Consider the following 24,377-nt stretch of genomic DNA (forward strand, 5'->3'; position numbering starts at 1 on the left):
TCAACAACTCGTAGTAGATATTATAACCTCCCACAATGCACACACTTTGTCTATCTCTCCTTTACGCTTGATTATCCAAGACACAGCAAGTACTGGAAAATATTTCCTTATTAACCGCGTACGAAGTAAACTAAATGTTTCGAGCAATCGAAAAGAATTTTCATTGCTTGTTCTTGCTCCAACAAGTGTCTCCGCATATAACATTCAAGCAACAACAATCCATGCAGCTCTACGCATTCTTATTAGAGAGTATCGTCCTTTAACAGGGCATTCCCTATTAATGTTTCAAAAGCAATGCAAACATTTGCGGTATATTTTGATTGACGAGATGTGTTTCCTAGGTCCGCAATTACTCCTCAAAGTTGATAATAGATTATGCCAAGCATTTCCTAGCAGACAGCATGAACCATTCGCAGGCCTCTCAATTATCCTCGGTGATCTCAGACAATTACCCCCAGTTATAGTCAAACCTTATATACATCGCACTCCACACCGCTAGCTTATGGCACTGCTTTACCAATGTCATGACCTTAGATGTTTCTTTCCAGCAAGGTCTCTCTGACTCGCAAATACAATTCCGCACTATTTTGCAAAATGTATACAATGCAACCCCGCTACAAATAGACTGGCAAATTTTGCAGTCCTAGTCATCCTCTACACTTACAGCCAATCAAAATAGGCACTTTGACCAAAAAATACATTCGTTTGTCACCAATGCAGCTACAAAGTTGCACAATATAAAAATGCTACAACAATTGCACTTTCCAATAGCACGAGCACCTGCAAGAATAGCTACAAATAGAGACAAAACATGTGATGAAGATGAACAGCTCCCATTTGAAACTCTACTTTCTATAGATCAGCAAGTCATGCTTATTGCCAATTTATGGATTGAAGTTGGTCTTGTTAATGGTTCGTTGGGACAAATAAAAAATGATTGTCTACAATCTAGGTTCAAAACCACCTGACTTGTCAAAATATGTGGTTGTTATCTTCCCACATTACATCGGCCCACACTAGGATACTGCCAACCCAAGATATGTTCCCATTACACCAATTACTAGAGGTAGTCGCACAAAAATCCCTCTAACAATGGCTTGGGGTATTACTATCCACAAATCACAGGGCCTCACACTTGACTTTGCAACAGTTGACATTGGAAAGACAAAAAAATAGGGTCTCACATTTACTGCACTCTCTCGAGTCAAATCACCTGATGGCATCCGAATTAATCCACCCTTCACTTACAAGAGGTTCTCCAAAATGCAAGGTGGTGCTACAACCAATGTCAGGGAAAAAGAAGAAACTCATTTACTGAAACTATCAGAGAACACAAAGAACAAATACTTCCACAAAAATCAGCCCATGGTATCGTACTGTCATGCTATCACCTATTGCATTTTGTTTTACTATTTTTACTCAATCCCACACGTCCTCACCAATGCACCTTGCAGGATCAGCCACAAATATAACATGTTGCATAGTTGGTTCAAATAGATCTAGGTACGCTTTCATTTGTTTATGCAATACTTTTGCAACTTGACATACTTTTATTTCTCTTTTTCTTTCACAGGCTAGCAAAACAGGTATGCACACCACCCCCATCAACACATTTCACTCTTTATTTTTGTATCTTCATTTCTCTCTTTCCATTATTACCTTTCTCACATTGAAACATCTCAACTCTTACTAATTCAATTCAAATCTTGTCGTCTATGCGAGACATCAACATAACTTCACTTTGTTGAATGTACAAGGGAAAAGCCTATTTCTCCCTCTTTCATCTTCCACTATTTTATCTCTAACTTTTTCCTTCTTGTTTTTATCTTCATCACAAATTAACAATTTACTCCAACATGCTAATCACATGCTACTCATCTCAGGTACATATCCCCCCCTTCACTTTTCTTCAATTTCCACATTTTCCAAAGTTTACTTTCGCTCAAGGTTCTTTCACCTCTCATTTTTCTTAGCTCCTTGCAGGTACAAACAGAATTGACTGTATAACATGCTGGCAATACCAGCATGGGAGTTGGAGGGTGGTTCATTTCTCTTTTGGGACCAACACATCAAAATGGTTGGGTTTATACAGTCTACAATATTGTGCTTTCCTATTTCTCTAGAAACAAAACACATGTTTAGCATTTATTGCAAACCATACAATACATCATTGTAATGACAACGTTCGGATACTTTATGATAATGTACATCATGTTGTCATTAGCAGCATGGGGATTGGTGGGTGGTTTACTTCATATTTGGGAACAAATTATTAAATTGGTTGGGTTATGTACTACGCAATAACAACTATGTAAAATCATAATACCAATACATACATCATCCTACCATTGGTAGCATGGGGGTTGGTGGGTTGTTTTCTTCATTTCTGGGAACATCAAATTACATTGGTTGGGTTTTGTACAGTTACATTTTTTATAATAAACATTTCACTTATTTACTGCTCTACTTCAACTCTCACTTCACTGTGTTTCGCAACTCACACTAAGAATTCACGCACCACAGTATTACATTGTTTGGGTTCTCTACACTTACTTTTTTTCATATAATAAACATTTCAATTCTTTACTCCTCTCTGTTCACTGTGTTTCGCAACTCACCAATAATTCATACACCACAATACAAAATACAATAGATACACATCACCTATTGGCATCTTGTTGCAGGCACTTCCCCCGCAACTGCTAGTTCTACCACATTTCAAGGATGTTATGAGATTCAATGCTTTATAAGGCCCCTATTAAGAATATAAACAGTTAATTTAGCCCATAAGAATTTAGGTGCATTAGCAAAATGTGTCATAGACTTACCTATTTCCATGATAATTTGAATTTTCCTTCAATTGCCATTTTTGTTGAGGGCAAGAGAGTTCAAAGATCCCTTTGAATCCCACATATCACAAAATTCTCCGAAGCTTTGTTTTCGTATTCTTCTCCATTATCTATCCTTAAATCCTTTAACTTTAGGTTAAATTAATTTTCTACTAGGACTTTCAATTCGTTGAATTTAAAAGATCTTCATTTTTATTTTTAAGATAATATGTAGCGTTGTTATGGCCATGGGGTCAAATTAAGGATCATCTAACCATGAAGCTAAATATTCAAATAAAACACACTAGAACTTAATAAATAATAGATTAGTACTTTATTGATTCACAGCCTTGAAATACATTGTAATTTGTCATAATGGGCTTACTACATTAGGCCTCAAACCTTCAAAAATATGGGTATAATTACATGTGAGCTACAAAATTTTCAAAATGATATAACAAAGATTTTATATATGTATTGAACTTTCACAATCTTCTAGAGCTAAATCAAAACTAACTACTTTCAAATAGTAAAGAGTGATGTTTATATAGTGACCATTAACCTTTAGAATGAGCAGTGTAGGCTATAAGGTGGTTTATAGATGGATAGAAAATGGAATGTGAAATCGAGTAACGTGAATAAGAAAACCTTATTGAATGAATGTGATGAAGGATATGCATTGGATCTTGATGTAGTTCATCCCATAAACCTCCTTTGAACCAATGAGCTTGGAAATATAACCAATTATCACCATTAATCTCATATAGTCATTGAAAATTCGAAATAATTGGCCTAGATGAGATTTTAAGATGTCTATAAATGAGTCTAGAACTAAAATATGTCTTTGCGGTGAAAATATTGTAATTGGAATATTATTGTAAACTCAAAAGCAAACAAAAAAATGTGAATGTTTTTTATTGATGCAAGATTGTGCTTATAAACAAACAAATGTGAAGTCAAACTATTTGAAAAAGATTGGGCCTTCTATCACAAATAATACCTACAAAATTGAACATAGAATTGGCAGTCCATTGTTTCCAAGGCAAGCTAACAATTTGTACATCATAAGGAGGCTTGTAATACCTGCAAAACTACATAGAATTGGTAATCCATTGTTTCTGAGGCAAGCTAACAATTTGTACATCATAAGGAGACTTAGAGAGCCACCTCTAGTAACTTGTATATTATTCATGGAGAGAAAGCCATAAGAAAACCTTCTTTTTTTGGCTACATATGAAGAGACCAAAGTGTGTCCCCCTAAATGGATTAAATAGGATAAGGAGGAAGTGAATGATAAGTTTAACACATCTAGCAAAGATCACTCAAAAGATTTACATCATTTTCAATGCATTTAGTCCACCCAACATGCAAATCAACTTGCAAATTCATAGCTTGTAAGTATTAAAATTGGTATTAACTCACCATTGTCAAGTCTAAAAGACAGATTTCATGTTCCACTCCCAGTTGGACATAGTATTTAACCAAAGAACCTGAATTGCTCATTTTTCCTATTTAAGGGGAGCAAGTCCCAATATAGAATTCAAAGCTCTCTCTTTGTTCCAATTATCATTCTAAAACTTATTTGTGTTCCAATAGTTTATTTACATATCAAGCATTTTCTATATTAAAACCTAAATAATATTCTCCCTATCTATAAACTATATGAATTTGTGACAAATAATAGCGCCATAGTGAATTAGGTTGCATATGTAATTCCCATGCAAGCTTTACTCCAATGATAAAAACATTTTTTTCAAATTGATCAAATGAAAATTTTGTCCTCAAATCTTAGTTAATAATTCTTTGAATGCACATTTCATCTATTGTTTTTTGAATGCACATTTCATCTATTATTTTTAGAGAAGCGGGATAAAGAGAGATGTGAGGGGATTGCTTGCAATAGAAGCATTTCCCCATTTAATAAGGCTATACCACCAAATAATTGAATGGAATTTAAGCTTAGTTACACAACTTGTACCTTGACTCCTAATATTTATCTCCAATAACAAAAAGACATCCCTATTTTGGAGATGTATGGGGGTATTTCGAAACATCAAGGGACTTCATGAAGTTTTTTTTACATATCTGCATCTATTGGAAGCATCCCTTCAAAATTGGAAAATTTCAAGAAAAAGTTTCTTGGATATATCTTGTAACTTACATTGTTTTTCTTAAGTGTTTGCATCTTGTTGATTCAATATAGATCTAAAGAAATACACTAATAGACTTAGAATTTTCCAATTTTTCTATCAAAATGTAGAGTTTTGTGGTAAAAAAAAGTTCAATTGAAAACCCAAAAAGACACTACTACAAAGAGAATAATTATAAGACTAAAATATCTATGTTAAGTTTTGATAAAAAAAATAGTGTCATCTTTAAGGGCCTGAAACCATGTTTTAAAAATAATGGCATTCCCATCCCAATCCCCACCTACCAAGTGATTATGGGGTAAAAGCACAAAATTGTGTCACGTTTCGGGCCAACTTATCAACACATGTGAATTTAAGTAATTCTAACTAAAAATTAATTTAAGTCAAACATATGGTCTATATAGATTCATTATAGCTAAGTTATATATGGGCCACAACTTTTCCAATTGGAAATGTCTATTAAATGTATATTTTATACCACTTTGCGTCTAATTACCAAAAAAAAAAAATTAAAACTCGATGTTTCAACAACTCCTACTCTTATAAATAATTTTTTTTTTGAAATGTAAAAATACCATTTTATAGATCTATAAATGAATTTTCTAAAATATATATCTTTTAATATTTTAATTAGTTTTTATATTTAATATTTTATTTTTATTGAAAGTAGGTGATCAACACTAAAATATAAAGTGGATTATCTTGTCAAGGAAAATACTAAAATTTATTCAAAAATTTTGAAAAAAAAAATATGATACAATAGAGAAAAGAATCTATGTCAAGATGATATAATTTTTTTTTAATTTGGATAAATAATAAAGAAAAAAGGTGGCGACAATTGGAAAGAGTTATATATCAGCACACGCAACTTTTCAAATTTATTGAAAAATATACATTTTTGTATTAAAGATAGTTCACAAAAGGATTCACATCATTATAACTTGTTCACCTAAACCAAACTATGGTAAGCTCATAAAAAAGTGTCTACGGAGTTAACCACCAACCAGATATCATCGGCTGAGTATGAACCATATTATAATTACAAAATAGCCAGATCGGGAGAGTTTTGAGAGATAGATACTATAAACTATATGCTAAATCAAACTGCATCCCATGAGCCAACGATATTGTTGCTCACTTCAGCTCTCTCAGTCTCATATCTCCCGGGCAGGGGGTCTATCTCATGAACAACATAATGATCCCACTTTGGTTCATCTGTGTGCTTAGGTTCTTTATTTACTGCATCCACCTCCTCTTTGGCAATGTTTTTATCTTTCATAAACTGTTCAACTGCTTTCAATTCTTCCTGATCGAGCATATCTTTGTAAGCATCGAAGAAATGAACAGATTTGATATCTGCCTTGTATATCAGCAGCATTCCTTCTCGTACCAAAATTATGAATATACTCTTTGGGATCTCCAACACTGCAGAAACATGTAACGTGATGTATAAGAAGGTGAGTTTAAGATTAAACTCAATAAGAACCCTTCTTGATCCACGAAAGACATCCTCCTTCTGTTTGGACTATAAAACCTCACAGCATAAAACAAACCAAAATGTATCAAGTTGATCATCAAAACAATCAATAAAGCCAACAAGGACTTCACACCAAGAGAGGCCAAGTCTGGAATTCCATCTAACGGGGGAACCCAGAAACAAAGACCACAATAAAGATGCAAAAGGACATTCAAAAAAAATGTGGGACATAGATTCAGGAGTAGAGAAAACAGAGCACACAAGGGGAGAAAGACCCAAAGAAGATAGAGCATCCCCAACAGCCACTCTCTTAAGTAAAATTTGCCACACAAGACACTTCTTTTTGGGTTCACCAAGACCTTTCCAAAGGCAATTAAGAACAAAGGACCATTTAGACTCTAACCAACCAAAACACCAAGACTCATTCATCCATTGTAGTATTTTGGAACCTCCTTTGAGCATCAAATAAATCTGCTTAGCATTAATATCATGAAAAGAAGTGTCATTAACCCACTTCAACTGATCAATAAACTGCTCAGAGGTCATAACCTTTCCTAGAAAGGACATGCCAGTCGCTTTACATATCAAAGTATATGTCTTCTTGTGAGAAGGGGGGATGTTATATTTAGAACAGAGTTCCTCCCACGATCCAAGGCGGCCACATATAAGGAGATCACCAATTGAAGAGATGCTCAGTGAATGCCAAATTCTAGCAGAACAACATTGTGTAAGAGCAAGTGGTTTCTGATTGAGGACAACCCCCAACCATAAGGATCTGTCAATAACTGCAGAGGTTGGAGAGTGCCCAATTGCATGCTGACCAAATAGAAATTCCCTCACATGTGACCTAGCTTTCCATAATGAGGAAAAAATAATAGAACGAGATGTTTAAATATCAAAACCGCCCAACAACATGTCAGAGAACCCCAAATTAGACCAATTCCTTGCCTTCTTGGGTTTAGACAGAAAAATGTTATTCCTGATCAATACCTTCCAAGGCTCATTTCCATGGATGGATTTAAAAATCCATTTGGTAGAAAGAGCAATACCATGAGTCTTGAGGTCTCGAAGACCCAATCCACCACGCTCCTTAAGAGTGCAACACCAGTCCCAAGACGCATTATGCCTTTTCTTATTCCCTTGACCATCTAACCATAAAAAATCTCTGAATATCCTTTCCAATTTATTAACCTGGTAATTACAGAATAACCATGTGGAAGCATAGTATATTGCATGAGAAGATAGAACTTTTTGCACAACCTACACTCTCCCAGCTAAGGAAAGGAGATGAGTCTGCCATCTATGATGCTTCTTTTCAACCTTAGCAAAGATCCATTCCCACATATCTTTCAGAGATGGACTAATAGAAAAGGGGATCCCAAGGTATCTAACCACTTTAGATGGCCCAGCCCAACCCCACCCTTTCTCAACAAGCCATGATGGAGGATTCTCAGACCAACCAATCACAGTAGATTTCTGAGGAGCCACCTTAGCACCAGATGCTAAGAGAAAAAATTCTGATCTTTCCAAGACATAGTCAAAATTTGCCTCACTCAGCTCAGGAAATAAGGCAGTGTCATCAGCAAACTGAGCATTGAGCAAGGAACTATTATCGGGCAGCCTGATTCTTTTAACCTCTCTTTTGTTTTTGTCTAATGATATTGAAGAAGTAACTGGACTGTCGATCACCTTCCTTCAGCCATTTAACTCTGGCTCTGATGCTCTACCCCTTAAATCTAGTATGCATAATTTTGCTCAATTCCATTTTTGTTTTAATCAATTCCCCATCTAAGAGGACATCATGACCTCTGAGTTGAATACACTCTTCCACAATATTCACTTTGCTCTGTAGTGCCTCTTCCAATTTATACATGTCTTTCGCATTCTTTTCTCCGACAAATTGGAACATTTTCCTCCATAGATTAACAAGGACATCCCATTTCTCAATAGGCTGCAAACCACTATTGCAGAATTTAGACAGACATGTAGCCATTTTAATAGCCCCAATAGTGTCCTTGTCTTTGAGAAAAGAAGTATTGAGTTTGAACACATTCTTCTTTCTATGACTTGTATTATCCTAACATCCACCAATCTCAATAGCTACAGAAATGGGAGAGTGATCAGACATAGTGTCGGGAGTAACAATGGCAAGGTTATTATTCTTGTCACAAAAAAAGAAAAAAACTAAAGCTTCCACATATATTCTATCCAATCTACAGTATATGCGATGTTTAGAGGCCTGATTGTCACACCAGGTAAACCAAATCCCTTTGGATTCTTCTTTTTTCCTTTCTAGGGGATCAGTCGAGTCTCCTCTTACATTTAGCCCAGAAGTAATGCTCATTGCCTTTCCACTCATGTTTCAGTCCACCAATCTTGTCCTCTTTATGTTCAATCATATTAAAATCACCGAAAAGGATCCATTGAGCACTAGGAAGGTATGTTGCCAACCAATCCCACAATGTTGCCCGACCTCTGTAATCATTGGGGGCATAAATATTGCATATACCCACTCTAGCCCCCTGATATTTCAAAATGATCCAACACACCCTATTACATGGTGAAACACCATTCCGAATAATCATGTCAGCGCATCTTGGGCCAACCAAAATTGCAGACCCTCATTTACCTTTCTCATGATCGGTGCAAAAACTTCTAGCTTGACTCCAAATGAATTTAAATATATTGTGGGCATGGCAGCCGACAGTCTTGGCTTCTTGGAGACAAATAATATCCTTCTCCTTGAGTTTGTTGCACCAATCCCTAACAATCAGCTTTCTATCCTTCATCTCAAGCCCTCGAACATTCCAACTGGCAATGTTAATCATCATTTAGGTGTACTTGGGGGGGGTTTCTGATTCTTATAAAGCCTATTGAAACATTCTGACATCTCACCATTCTTTTTTGAATTTGGCTTATCAAAACTATTTTGTGAGCGCGATGCTCTATCAGAAGTTTTCCTTTTTTTCTTTTTCACTTCCACAAAGGGTGGGGAGCCATCATCTTTTGGAGCCTCTTCCATAATATTTTCAACTACAACAATCTCCTTGTCAATACTAACATCCATATTTGTAGGTTCTTCATTATAACTATGTTTCATTTGATTACAGACCATATTATTACAAGCCTGCTCAGCTCTTTCATTAATAGTGGCTAATGCCAGTTGTTGTGCATTATGTCTTCCCTGAGCAACTCTTCCATTGAGGGTTTCCTTAGATGCTTCATCTTGGTTCACACAAGAACCCCCGGTAGGAATCACATCAAAATCGTCATCAAATAGAGGATTGACAAGAGAAATTTTACAGTTACTAATAACATCCTCTCTCTCAAAGGAGTTCAAAACTTCCCCACTAACCTTATCTTGCGGAATTTCATAGTCGGGCACTTTCTTAACATTCTGAGCAATGTTACTATTAAGGTGAGGTGGGTCGCAATTATATTCTTTATTCTATACAACATTAAAAGATTCATTTTCATGTTTCTTTTTAAGTAAAGGGTATTCTCTTCGATTGTGACCGTTCCTCTTACAATGGAAGCAAGCATTCAAATTTCCCAAAACTTCAATGTCCCAGCAAAACACTTCTTCATCAAATTCTAGGGCAATTTTACCTGGAATATCAATTTCTAGGTTAAGTGCAATAAGAACCCTTGCATTTAAGTGGGGGAGGGTAACCCTCGATTCTTCAATTTGAAGAATGTTTCCCAATGGTTTCAAAATCAGAGGCAGGAAGGACCAAAATTCTGCCAACACATTATTAATTTCAAGCCAATTGGGAGTGGACCTTTCCACAACTTCCTCCATGTCCCCTTTGGGTGACCATGGGAAGGCACGAAATAAAGACTGCCCAACATTCCAAAAACTTTTTTTTAGGACTCTCTCTTGCAGGCCACGAGATTTAAAAACCACAATGAACAAACCTTTGTGCATTATTCTACAAAAATTTACATAAATTCCCAACTTTTTCCCCCAAACATTGTTAACCCATTCATCAAAAAAATTCCTCGAGGGTAAATAATTAGGGTCCATACAAGCAAGAAAGACCACAACATTCTTAAGCGTGTTTTGTTCATTTTTAATGGCCTTAATCATATCCTCATTCAGAGTAAGAGAAAGCACCTTCACAGATGAAGAAGGGTCCTTACCATTTTCTCCTCCTCTGGGATCTCCAAAGACAACGTGGCTTCCATTTCGTAGTCCATCTCCTACGATCCCCAGTAATCCTCCTGGTTCCATTACACCGAAGGCCATAAATCCTCCATTAAAACCCGCAAACGAAGGGCACTCAACTTTATCTTCCTCTGCCGCGAGAACAGATTTGTATGAAGGTTTCTGTGAATCCCCACTACCAGACTTCGAATCACCTTTTGCACTTTGTTCTGTTTTCGACAATCCATCACCTTTCTCGGTATTGATTTCCTCCATACATATATGAATTAATGAGCCCTAGAAAACCAAGACAAACAAAGCAGGACAAAACCCGCCACAGAGCAGAAGGTCGGCACGGAAGAAAATGCAGGGGTACGATGAGAGGGTGTTGTAACACCTTCTCAGAGCACCATGCCTCTCTGATGATCCTAGAACTTCTTGAAAAATATACATTTATAAAAAAATAATAAAAAATATATCCATGCATTAAAGTTTCAAGTTATCAATATACACAAAAAAATTGAAGAAAAAAAGTAAAATTTACTAAATAAAGTGTGGCAGCTTGTGTACCTTCAATTTCAACATTTTATCAACAACTAAATTATAGTGTTTACTTTATAAAAACTATATTCAAATAATTTTTTAAATTTTTGTTAAAATTACAAACATAAAATAGACAAAAGAATATAAATTTTATTAGTTTACATCATTTCAAAATTCAAAACATTTATTTCATTTTCTATTGATTTAATTTAAAAAGTTGTATAACATTGACTATTTCTTTTATAAAAGTGTGACACACCTTTGTACTTTTACCCTATGGTTAAAATTTAATTATTTATGTCTTAATGATAATTACCAAATCTCAATAAAGTTTATCATTGCTTTCACTGACATCTATCAAATTAAAGGGCTTAGAGGTTTAAACTTATATTCTCTTTGTAAAAAAGGATACTAGAGAAAGAGGGGCCCTAGAGGCTTCGACCAGGAATTCAATCTCTTAATTCCTTCAAGACTCCTAGATATTGCTAATAAGGTTGTCGAAGTCAAAATGTACTCTAATGAGCTAATTGACAATGTTCCCCATTAAGTTGTAGACCAAGAAAATTATGTGGTCATTCCAACAATGAATAGTAGTTTGGCTAGCAATACTTACCCCTAATGGAACCCCTTGATACCCTTTGAATGAATTCGTAAAATTTAAAAAGATGGTAACAAAAGAGGTTTGGATGGTTTAAGTGATCCACAACCCCTTTCAAGCTCTTATTGGGTTCTCCATCCTTCCACTTTGACCCAAAATACTAGTGACCTGTGTTTTGAAAAAATTGGGGTTCCTATAGTGAGAGAAATCACTCTTTTGTTAAAAGACAAAAAGTAACCTTTCATCAAGGTGTCCCTTGTCCCATAGGCAATGAGAATTTGTAGCCGTGAAAAATGGTGTTGACAAGCAACCTAGTTGGGGTCTAGGACATCACCAAGGGGATTAGTAAGGGGAAGAAATCCAAACCCTTCCCACTTCCAGCCAATATTGAAAATCAATGTAAAGTGAAGAACCATCCTCCTCCCTTAAGTAACCCTCTTGCCTCCATTTTTTAATGGACGCCTAAAGGTGGAATATGAGAGGGCTAGAAGTCGATGACAAAAGGTTTGTTTGAATTTTCTCTATGTCAAGCACAATTTGAATGTATTGCTCCTAGAAGTTAAATCTATCAAGTTTTGATTGGAGTGTGTGCAAATACATTTGGCCTAGTGCAAGGTTTTTCCCTACCAATCATTACCAAGGTAGGGGTGGCTCTTCTATTTTTGTCCACCTTAGTGTGCCAACTCAATTCAAAATTCAACTTTTTCTCCTTGTAACAAGGCTATTTGGATCATTTTATCTGTTGATGGGAAAGAATTTGGTATTTTATTCCATCTATGTAATAAATGATTACAAAGATCAATCTAGTCTTTGGAATTGGATGGCTGTTAATTTACTTGATATCTATTGAGTCTTCGGAGGTGATTTAGTTATGATTTAGCATAAAGAGGAAAGACTAGGAGAATGTAACTTTCACTCTTTTGGTCCATTTAAGAAAAAAAATGTTGTGGAGACCCTGTGGTAATAAATAGGATTTGTTAAGGTGTATGGTTTACTTGGAGCAATTTCCATAAAGGGCCCAAGGGGGTCCTTTCTCAGGTTGAAAGATTTTACATGGATAGAAGTTTCTTGGATGGTTCCCATGTTGTTCAAGTCTTTTTATTCTCCATATCTGATCATCGTCCCATTGAAGTAGAATTTTCCCTCTTCTGTAACCAAATCCCACCAGAACTTTAAAGGGATCTTTAAGGTGAGTCACTAACCTAAATATTCACTCCTGTAGTAAAGCATCTGTAGAATATGGAAATTATTTGTTACCATGAATGGGTCTGATTCGAGAATCGGCAATTGGTAGTGTTGTTGATGCTACTCCAAAAAATTCTGAGGCTTATGGCAAAAACAAAGCAAGGATTAAAGTTTTTATAAATGGAAATGTTCAAGAGAACCATAATAACAAGGAAAACAATGCAGCATTTTCCTCATGACGAACATTTGCAAAAATGGATAATGCAAGCTAAGCATCAATTGAGGTGTGATTTGAACTATAAAGGTGTCGGAGCTAGGCTCGGATCACAACTCATTTGACTTCGGCCTGGAGATAAGGGCACAAGCTAATTTTTCAATTTTTTGAAATTTTAGCATGCTAGATTAAAAAAAAATGGAGCTATCGAGGTTGATGGGACTTTGTGAAGGAAGACGTTCAAATGAAATCTGCCTTACAGAACTATAACAAGCTATTTTCTTCCAAAAAGCTAGAGAGGGATGGTAGGAAGACTAGGGACGTTTTTTTTCAAATAGTCGCTTGCAAGTTGGATCAGAACCTTTCCAGTCTTCTTGACAATAATATCTCTATTGATGAGATTGGCAAGGTTATTAATTCCCTCAGTAACAAAAAAAGCTCCATGGTTTGATGGTTTACTGCTGAAATCAAATAAAAGAAACCATGATTTGATTCATCCTAACCTCTTGAGTGTTTACAATGAAGCAATTTCTGCTGTCGCCCTCGGTAATAACATAAACAAGGGGCTGATTAAGCTGCTCCCCAAAGGAGGAGACGTCACCCAGATTAAGAACTGGAGACCAATTACATTGTGGAAAGTCTCCTATAAGATCTTTACTAACATTCTGGCACTAAGGATCAAAAAGATTCTGCCTACTATTGTGCACACGTCTCAAACTGTGTTTGTGAAAGTGAAACCGATTTTACAAGTCCCAGTTACTAGCGAGGAAGGAATGCAGTAGTCTAAAGATTATAAGCAAAATATTGAAATAAAAAATTATCATGAATTTCCTCTATAATGTAATGTGAAACATTTCTTTTATTTAACCAAGTGAAGATCCCTAACGAAAAGTTTAAATCGACCAGATTAAAGATAGAAATGAAATGATGTAAACAAATAGCAAAATATGCATTAATAGTTGTCCTCCCTTTTTTCTGTATCACTAGCCCCAAGAATAGAATTGCCTTGAAACTAACAGAACTCAAACTAATAGAAGAAATTAATACTTTCATAGCTCTTTTCATATCTGGCAGGAGGAATATAAGAGTAGAAAATTTAGTATAAAATTTCTACATACTCGGGTCCCAGAAAAACAAAACACCCCCTGATTTACAAAACTGATTACCTACCAGAAGATGTCGAGCAGTCTAGGAAGAGAGCTAATTTAGCAAGATCTGTTTTCAGACGGCTTTTCCCTATGGCAGCAACATAGCTAAATTTAAAGAAGAAAACGTTTGTTTGAGATAAAGACTTATTTGCGGCTCCCAGCTCTCTATTATTCCAAGAGAATTTTCGTAGTAAAGTATTAGCACCAAGAAACTCCAAAACCTGTTTAAGATCAGTTTGCAAACCCATGAACACCTGAATAAGGGAAAGGTGGTTATCCTATGATACAAATGTATCATGTGCGGAAGAGTTTCTGCTGTTGGTTTTCTTAAGGCTCATTATGAAACTAGGTCAGACCTTGTTTTCCCACATCTTGGGAACTGAATCAAAATATTTCCTTAGGATAGCCATGATTGAGTCCTTTGGCACTATTTGTTTAGACTTATCAGCCATAAGTTGATTTGGCAACTATACATCCAGAGAAATGGTTGAGTTTTTTCCTATTGAATCTTCCGAGGGCTGTACGATTGCATTATAAACACTGAAAAGCTTTGCACACAGAAGTTTTAACTCTCTAACTCGCAGATTTCAATTTACCAGAGTAATACTTAGCCTAGCGTCTATACCTTACAGAGCTGATTGATATTTGGACCAGTTGTCGATGTTGTTGGTTGGTGGCTTCCTTAGTGTTTGGATTCAATACCTATGGAAGTTCACTTTTGTCATCATGTGCATTGACCAGATACCATTGTTTTTTTTCAATTGGATCTTCTCTGATTGAACTCAGGAGTTCTGTCTTCATAGCCAACATCATTTGGCATCTATTTCCGTGCGACAGATGGGCAAAATCATGCCAGATGCCCATGTTCATGATAGCCTACCTATACTGAGATATTTTGATTTTCACAATATATAGACTTTTCCCAGTCAAAAAAATTTACAGCCATCATAATCATTTCTAAGAACCAGTTTTCTAATTAGTTCACACATATTGAAGCATAATAGAGAACCCCATGTTGCAGAATGAGCTCAGGAGGAGCTGTGAAATCTCCAATCACATTTCCTATCTTTCTCAAAGAATTAATTACTCTAATATTCACTAGGAGGAAACATAGTCTTTCACACGATGATACAGTACTAGGAAGCTCATAAGTGAGTTGAAGGCACGATTCTGAATGCAGAGCCATGGACCTTGACAGGAAATGTCCTTGCTGCTTTTGATGAAATTTTTGCCATGATATTCTCCTCTGCTTGCAGTTTAGCTGAACCCACAATTTCAATGTTGTAGGCTGTGGATGTAACCCCATATAGAGGAACCTTTTCTTTGAAAAGACAGTCCGTGCTCCATTTCATGCACAGGGAACTTAATTCAAGGGGTGTCATCAACTTCAACTAATAGCCATTGTTCATTGACTAGACATTTTGGTTTGGCTGATGCTCTCTGAGGCTATTTATTAAAAAAGTTGAATAGATCAACAGATCAAGACTTTTTATTCTTTGAGAATCCAAAATCCATGCTCCCTTGTACCCATGAAAATTCTAACCCTTGAATGATAGTCATCTTTAAGTGACAGTCATTATTCATTCTGGCTGGAAAATTCAGTTTAACTATTCTTTTCTGAGACTTGCTAAAAATACTTGAGCAAATCGTCCCTTCAAGGTTAGGAACAATCTAGTGTACCTGATGATTTGAAAGAGGGAGAATTAGAATTGGAGGTCACGGTCTCCTCTCATAAAAATGCATCCCTTTTCGAGGTGAGTTAATTTACAGGAACTAGTCAATCAGAAAAGGACTGCAAAATACAGCAGGAAATGAACCCCTTGATTATGATGATAAAGAACGTAGACTAAAAATTTCAGCATGCAAAAAACACTCTGCAAGCTTTGTTGAATTTCAACCCTTTCCTAACTCAATGGAATTTATCAACAAAATGTCAGTTTTACATTTTAACTAAATCAAGGTACTTCCCAAAATCAGTGATCGTGTTTTCCTAAAATAAGGAAAGTCAGCAGAAGTGAAAACTCGACGTGACCCCAGAGAATGGTCTTGTTCTAATCACACAAGCTCACAAAATGCCAAATTTGGGGAATGAACAAATATTCCTCAGGAGCACCTGTAATGTCAAAATTATTTTACTTGGAAGTGTTATCTATACAATCACTTGTCATTTTTCTGGGTTCAAACTGAAATCCATTTGCCTTCTCGTTGCTACTTCCCTATTTATACCATACAGAAATATCAAGTGTCGACCATAAATATCTGCCCCAAATGCTATATTAATATAAGATGCATTACCAAGTTTTTGTCAAGAAGATAAGCTATTACTAGAGTGCCAAAATTTGCAGCTTACACCTGACAGTAATGTGCATATCATTTTTCAACACTGAAACCAATTAAAAGAAGAAAAAAAATTAAATTGTTGGAAACTGTCCACAGTGGCTCATCATAATTACTGGGAAGAAAAGTCCCATTTTGAAAGATTCAATTACATCATGTGTTTGAGGACCACAAAATTTTATGAATCATAAACTAATGTCTTACTTAATCTAAGATATTTAGATTGGTCACCAGATATATGCTTTCCATTCCATAGATCTCTGCTTCTGCTATCGCTAGAATGTTTGAAATTTGTCTTTAACTTTACACCAAGAAATACTACAGACAAAATGATACAAGAAATGAAACAAAGCAAGAGACTACACTAGCACTATCTGGAACGAAGTAAAGCCCATCAAATACTTATTTCTTTGCATAAACAATAACCATGGGATTTTGAGGATTGACTTTGAACCCTTGAAGACCTTGCATGGCTACAGTTGCTTGCATTTCATCCCCATATTCCACAAAAGCAATGCCAGGCTTTGCTTCAATCATACGAACTTCCTTGAAACCAACGTATTGGCAGAAGAGCATCTGTAGCATCATAGGAGTTGTCTCATGTGGAAGATTCTGAATGAACAATATGCTATTTGGTGGAGCAGGTGCCTCTGGAAGACTAGGTTTTGATGCTTGGAATGGCAATTGAGAACCCTGCAATAACAATAACATGCAAATTCATCAAATGGTGTAAACAAGCCACTACAACCAATCAAGTTATTTTATGTGAAAGTTTTTATCTTATTTATTAAAAAAGAAAAAGCATGTGCAAGATCAATATGCTCAAAAAATTCTATTGTTGATACATTTAAATGACTGCCATTGGAATAAGGCTAATATTTGGTAATTATCCCTTTTAGAAAAACTTAATGTATAACCTTAAAGTAAATACAATAGTTGTTGTTCAAAAGAATAGGGACCACCCTTAGAGTAGGCAATAGCAGTGGCCTTTCACAACAAAAGAATGGTGATGGTGTGAAACGGGTGTTTTACCTAGCTAGTTCATCACCTAGGTCCTATACAGACTTGTTACTTAAGTTTACTTAGGGTCCACATAAGATACTTATCACTCTGTCTCAATTCATAAGATTAGGATACATATCATAATCTTTGTAATCTCAATCTATTGTAATCTATCATTTGCGTCCTTGATAAAATAGAAAAATTCTCTCATACTTGATCACTCTTGTACTACCATAGAAGTTCCCAGATCTTGAGTGGTTACAATCTTCAGCCAAATATTGCAAGGTATAGAACATAATATACCAACTCTTACATGGTATCAGAGCTTGTGGGATTGTTTCTTGCAAACCTTAATTGACAGATTTGAGTTGCAAATCTTGGTAGATCTTGAAAAGCTGAGTATACTCTCTTGCATCCAATGATGATTAAAAGAATGAGAATAACTTGACAGAAATACCAAATTTGGAAGGTTTCCTTTGTGTGGCTTTGTATTACAGCTTTATCTTGAAGCTTGTTGGTGCAAATTTGAGCTCACCATTGAGTTTAGGGTGTTCAAGAACGTCAATTTTGCCTTTTGTTTTGTCCAAATTGGACACGTGAGGCTAGATCCACAAGAGTTTGAAGCTAGGAGGTGATTGCCAAATCCAAAAGGTAGCTGCAATTTTGGAGCATTTTAGGTCAAAACAGACATTGCCGTCATGCATCCAAAAGGCCCAAGAACCCTAAGATCGATTATTATCAAATAATCAAAATCCAAGCACTTTGCCCAAGGCCCTGTTGTGACCATTTCACACATCGCCCCATTGCAAATGGGGACCCCTACTTTTTGCTTTTTAGGGTTTGTCTTTTTAGGTCTTTTAGGGTTTTGTCTGTTAGCCTTTGCGTTTTGAGTGTCGCCAAGGGGATCACTTGGATAGCAGGTCCTGCTAGAGTGATGTCCTGATCCTGAAATTTGGCTAAGTCTGAAAGTCCTGATCTTGAAATTTGGCTAAGTCTGGAAGTCCTGATCCTGAAATTTGGCTAAGTCTGGAAACTGAGAAACCTCCAAAAACTAGATTTTGCAATATAACTCCTGGAGGTCTGAAACCACTCTCAAACATCCTGAAAGTATATATGGAATATAACTTAAAGTATAACTTATACTTAAATGTTATATTCCATAAAATTATCCTGTCGGAGAGTTCAAAAGAGTCAAATTTCGCTCCTGACCCTCTCAGGAGGTCCAAAGCGAATCCCGCCCCTGACCCTTCCAGAGGGTCCAAGGCGAAAATCAGCCTAGGACTCATTTCTAGCCTTATTGGACCAAATTTTGACTTACAAGGCATTTTGTTTGGACTTTGGAGTTGATTGAAAACCTTGAAGAAAATGATGAATTTTGGCCAAGATTAGGAATTTCGCTCTTGACCCTTCCTGAGGGTCCAGAGCGAAATTCATTATGGACTTCATTTGCCACCTCGCTTGAATTTGAAACCTTGTTCCTGGCCTTGAAAATGATCTTACCTTGCCCTGTGAAGTGGTTTGAAACTAAAAGATTGAGCAATTTAGCCTAGATTGTAAATTTCGCTCCTGACCCTTGCTAAGGGTCCAGGGCGAAAATGTTGTTCAAGTTTATTTCTCGCTAATTTTGGCTAACTTGTTTTGTGCAGGGTTTCCCGGAGAGAAGATTGGACGTTACTGGATGCATTTGAAAGTTTGAAAAATGGTGAATTTTGGGCAACAAAGAGAAAATCGCTCCTGACCCTCTCTGAAGGCCCAGGGCGAAAAGCCTAATATCCAACCTTTTTTCCCAGAATTGAGCAAAGCTAAGCTTAGGCACAAGTTAGAAACGGTGTTTGAAATGCCTTGAAGTGGAATTGAGATGCTGAGAGTGCAAATTTTGATGACAATAGGGAAAATCGCTCCTGACCCTCTCCAAGGGTCCAAGGCGAAATTTCCAAGAGTTTTCACTTCCCTTGTATTTCGAGATGGTATTTTGTTTCCAAGACTCAAAAGGGAGTGAAGGATGATATTCTACGCCTTGAAGGTAATTTGAAGTTGAAGTGATCAAGAATTTGTGCAAAAAGACTCAAAATCGCTCCTGACCCTCACTGAAGGCCCAGGGCGAAATTTGCAAAACTAACAACTTTCCTTCAAGATTGCGCTAAGGCAAGGTTGTGCTAAGGTGGAGAGGTCCTCCAAAACGTGATGAACAAGGATTTACCTCCAAAACTTGATGATCCTAGCCTAAATTGCAAAAGTCGCTCCTGACCCTCACTGAAGGCCCAGAGCGAAAATCTTTGAAGCCCCTATTTTGCATTGCAAAAGTAAATCAAGCATGCATGGAACAAGTAAAGGAGATCATTGCTTACCCCACAAGGAGAATTGACAATTAAAAGATGAAGGATTAAGAGCAAAATTGAAAAATTGCTCCTGACCCTCTCTGAGGGTCCAGGGCGAAAAAGTCCTAATAGTACTTTCCTCCTAGAGATCAAATGAAATCAAATTCAAAACTTCAATTAAAAATGCCATTTAAATGTCTAGATGAAGTTTTGGGCGAAAAAGGGGAGGTATGCAAGGTCTAGATTGAAAAATCACTCCTGACCCTTGCCAAGGGTCCAAGGCGAGATTAGTGATATCCTTCATTTTTACATTATTTGAGCGTGATATTCTTAAAAATTCACCAAATTTACTCACTTCGAAGCCTTTGGAAGATTAAATCAAATTCACATTAAAATTAAAGGCATTTCAATTTAATAAATTAATTTTGTACCTTGAAATAATCAAAATAAACATCTTAGAGGTATTAAAATTAATTTAAATAATTAAAAAATTAAAGGTTGAGCGCACAAGGCATTATTGTCTTTATTTATCAAGTCAGCCTTCTTCTTGGTGGTTTTTTATTTTATTTTAAGGCTTAATTGCTAGGTCGGCCTCAACAAGAATCAAGGTAAGCGCTCTATATAATGGGAGAGGTTCTTTAGCAAATTCAAATCATTCTTGCATTATCTCTCATGCAAACTTGAAGAGCATATTTTGAGGAGCGAAATCCAAAAGATTGAAAGTGAAATTAAGCAAGTTTGAAGGTGAATTTCCAGATTTTGGAGAAGCTAGTGGAAGGTGAAGCTCTTTTGAAGGCTAAAGGAGGTGTACTTCATCCAAGGTATGGCTATAAATCTTGCCCAACAAAATCCGGTCTTCTTCCTTCATTTTTCAAGGTTTTGTACTTAAGTACTCAAGGGAAGGTATGAAGAATTACTTTTTTGAAGATCTCATTCAAGACTTATTGTGATCCCATTGCAATTTTGTAAAATCTAAGTCTTGAAAATCCAATTTCCATTCATGATTAATTTGAAAATGTATAGTTCTTGATTTATCATGACTTTTTTCAAATTAATATCTTAAGTTTTACCTTTGAAAGGTCTTAAATTTCATGCTTTGAGGTTTGATGCTCAAAAGACTAACTTTAATATTTTGTGTAGGCATCAAATGGAGATCCCGGAGTTGGAAAATCAAGCCAGCTCAAAGGCGGTCTCCTCCAAGAAGATCAAGCAAGGATAAGGGCGACCTCCTCCAGTCAAGCATCGACAAGGACGGCCTTCTTCGATCCGGCATCATCAAGAATAACTTCTTCCAATCCAGCATTCCAAGGCGAGGTACATCATCATCCTGCACATCAAAGGCAAAAGAAGTTAGACCAAGGGTTCGTTGAAGAAGCAGATAGTTTCAGAAGAGTTAATTAAAGCTAGCTTCTCAACATTACCAAATTGGCATCAACCGAGTGTCAGACGAGGTGGCATCCCAGTCATCACTTCTCCAATTGGATTCGTCCACCTCAACATGTCCAGATTCCATGTACCTAACTCATGGGAGGTGGCACAAACTTCGATGTACCTACCCCAGCTATCTATTGGTCGAATTTTCCAGAGAAGACATGTGTCCTAAGGATATAATTTTATCATCGGTCAAGCATTAAATGTTATGTAATGGTTGTAACAAACCCTAATTAGGGTTTTCATTATTGAATCTTGGCCATTGATCTCAAATGGATCTGAGCCATCGAATTGTATTCAGGGCACTATATAAGCCCCGACTCTTCATTTTGTAATAGGAAGAGAGTTAGAAGAATAGAAAGGAGTTAGTGGATAGAGAGTAGTTAGAAGGTGATTAGCTAGTTGATAGAATAGCAATTAGAGTAGAGTAGAGAGAGAAGGCAAAGATTGTTGCCAAGATGTTGTTGTAAAAGACTTGTAACTTCATTGAAGAAATGGTGAAATTTATGGGTCGATTCGACAATTTGCATGGTCTCTATACTTCTCATATTTGATTTCATGTTATTAGATGAGTGGAAGAAATGTGTTTGATTGATGGTGAAATTCGTATATCCATACAACTAGCAGTTTGTTGATTGCAGACTTGCCTTGTGTAGTCAACTGGAATCATTCAGCTTAAGCTTAACTTCAATTGTCGCTTCTTCATTGATATGCATCAGCCTGATGGTGTCTATGCCTGTAGTGATGATTTGAACATCATAAAGCTTTCCTTCGAAGATCGCACTAACCTTGTGGAGATGGTCCTAGGATGTCAAAACAAGACCTAGTTAGAATTTCATCAAAGATCATTCATTGCTCTTACATTCTTAGTGTTAGGATTAGATCCTTTCCTCGCCCTCGTCTTTTTTCCTTTTTTTCAAATCTAAGGCAGTGAAATCTTGTGTTCCAGCAATATTCAAAGCAAATTAGACGTTCAGGTCATTGAGGTGTAAGTCCCCTTGTGATTCCAACAAATCACATCATACCACAGAGAGCTTATCCACACATAGAGATCCTACAGCAAAGAACCTTGAAGTCATCCCGATTGATCCTTTTCGCGACATCTTCAGCATTCGGAGACTTTACTCAAGAGAGGATAAGGTACCCTTGGGTATTTTATTCTGTGTTTGATAGTGTACAAAATACACGTCAACAAGCCCTCACAAAAATTTTGCCCCCAATCGACCGTTTGTATAGTCATACAGTTGACATCAGCATAATTGCAAGCATTGTAAGGGTAAAGTCAATAAATAAATTTTTAATTCTACCTTTTGATGTTTTCTAGAATTTTTAAAAAATAAATTAAATGGTATAAAAAAGAATAACTAATATGGCAACGCACAATGGCAAACTAGGGTTTCAAGCATGATCGAGCAACTCAAAACCAAGGTGGACAAATGAATCTAAGGTAGAACAATCCTCCTTGACATCCTCTAGGCCGAGCTTAGGAGGATCAAACAATTGGGAGGCAAGCATCTTTTGTTGCGAAGTGGCGAAGCAACTCTAATTGAGCCCGGCGTCCTCAAAATCGGTGGGGGTTCGCGAAAATCTTCTCCAGTCTAGGTAAGGCTTTCAAGAGTTGGAGGGTAAAGTGTGGAAACTGAAAGGTCGTGTCAGCTCAAAAATGGGGGACCAAGTTAGTATCAAAACTGGTCAAATCGAGTAGTTTCTCTTTAGATAAATAATATAGAATGGCGAGATATTGTCAAAATGCTTAGAGAAAAAGCTTTTTATATGAAGTGGGCTAAAGAATGGCCATTTTTTCTAGAGTTCGAAAATGGTGTGATGAGCAATGGGGTCAGAACTTCGTTTAAAAAACCTTGCTGAATGGTTTTTATCTGGTCATCTGTAAAAATGCTAGAGAAAAGCAATGGATTTTAAATAACGACCCATTTTTAATGGAGGAAATGGGCTTTTTTTTATCAAAGATTGGATTCCCAACTTTGATCCTTTAAAGACATCCATTTTGGATGCGTCTCTATAATATTTCGCACGAATACTGGGAGTTGGAGACCCTAAAAATTATTGAAAATAAGATTGGAAGATTCATTAAGGCAGATGAGGCTCTAGAAAAAAAGGACTTCAGTATGTATGCAAGGATATTGTATTTACTAGAAACCACACCCCACTCTTCCCAAAGAAATTGAAATAAGGACGAAGGAAGGTGAGGCAGCAAATAGAGGTGGAAGACAGTCAAAAACTATAAGATCTATAAAGAGGTGGGCCATTCCACTAAGGACTATGTCAAAGATAAGAACTAGAGAAAGATTACTTGATTAATAAGTTGGCCAATCTGAATAGAGATAATGATATGAAACCAACCATAGATGCTCAAATTAACAAAGAAATGGGAGAGACATTACATTTAGGTACGGGAACAAGGCCTTCATCAAAGCATGTGGTGGAAGATCAAAGTAACTCTCATCCTTTTGAAGAGCTAGAAAACAAGCAGGCAGAGAACTAAAAGGAGAATCCAACTCAGATGGAGCCTCTATATGAGGGGAAGGTGGGGATCAACTGTAATATGGTTTTGGACTGTGCACAGGACCAAGAAGATATGGAGGTCACTTCAGGGAATGAGAGGAAGGAGTCTGGGACAGACCTAAGAGCTAGTCTGGAATGAGAGAAGGTGGTATTAGATAACCGTGAGGAGAACGTGGAATCGGTTATCAAAGTGTGATAGACAAGTAAAACTCTAATATACTAGATAAAGAAGCTCAATTTTTTGTGAGAACCGACGTCACAAATATTTTGAGTTTAAGTACACTTACTAAGGCAATGAAATCCCAAAGGTTGCTGATGATGGATTAGAGAAAACAGCGAAGAATGATCAGAACTTTCGACCTGTTAAGGATATTCATGTCTCCAGTTAAGAATTCTTCTTCTCAAAAAGAGTTTTAAGCTGCATGTCATTCAACTCGAGTAGCAGCTTCAAAAGGAATCTCTGATATTCTTCTTGA

The 24,377-nt window shown here is 36.5% G+C and overlaps 1 protein-coding gene across 1 annotated transcript in view; it reads right to left on the reverse strand.

The window, feature by feature from the left end:
* Window positions 1–16,683: 16,683 nt before the first annotated feature.
* The window catches only part of LOC131046573 (U1 small nuclear ribonucleoprotein A), a 108,369-nt gene continuing 100,675 nt past the window's right edge, over window positions 16,684–24,377 (reverse strand). The window contains exon 5 of the mRNA XM_057980336.2: window positions 16,684–17,320. Within this exon, the coding sequence (XP_057836319.1) occupies window positions 17,030–17,320 (291 nt within the window). The 3' untranslated portion in view covers window positions 16,684–17,029. The remainder of the gene's footprint in view (window positions 17,321–24,377) is intronic.

This window comes from Cryptomeria japonica, chromosome 2 (genome assembly GCF_030272615.1).
Source record: "Cryptomeria japonica chromosome 2, Sugi_1.0, whole genome shotgun sequence".
Taxonomy (NCBI): domain Eukaryota; kingdom Viridiplantae; phylum Streptophyta; class Pinopsida; order Cupressales; family Cupressaceae; genus Cryptomeria; species Cryptomeria japonica.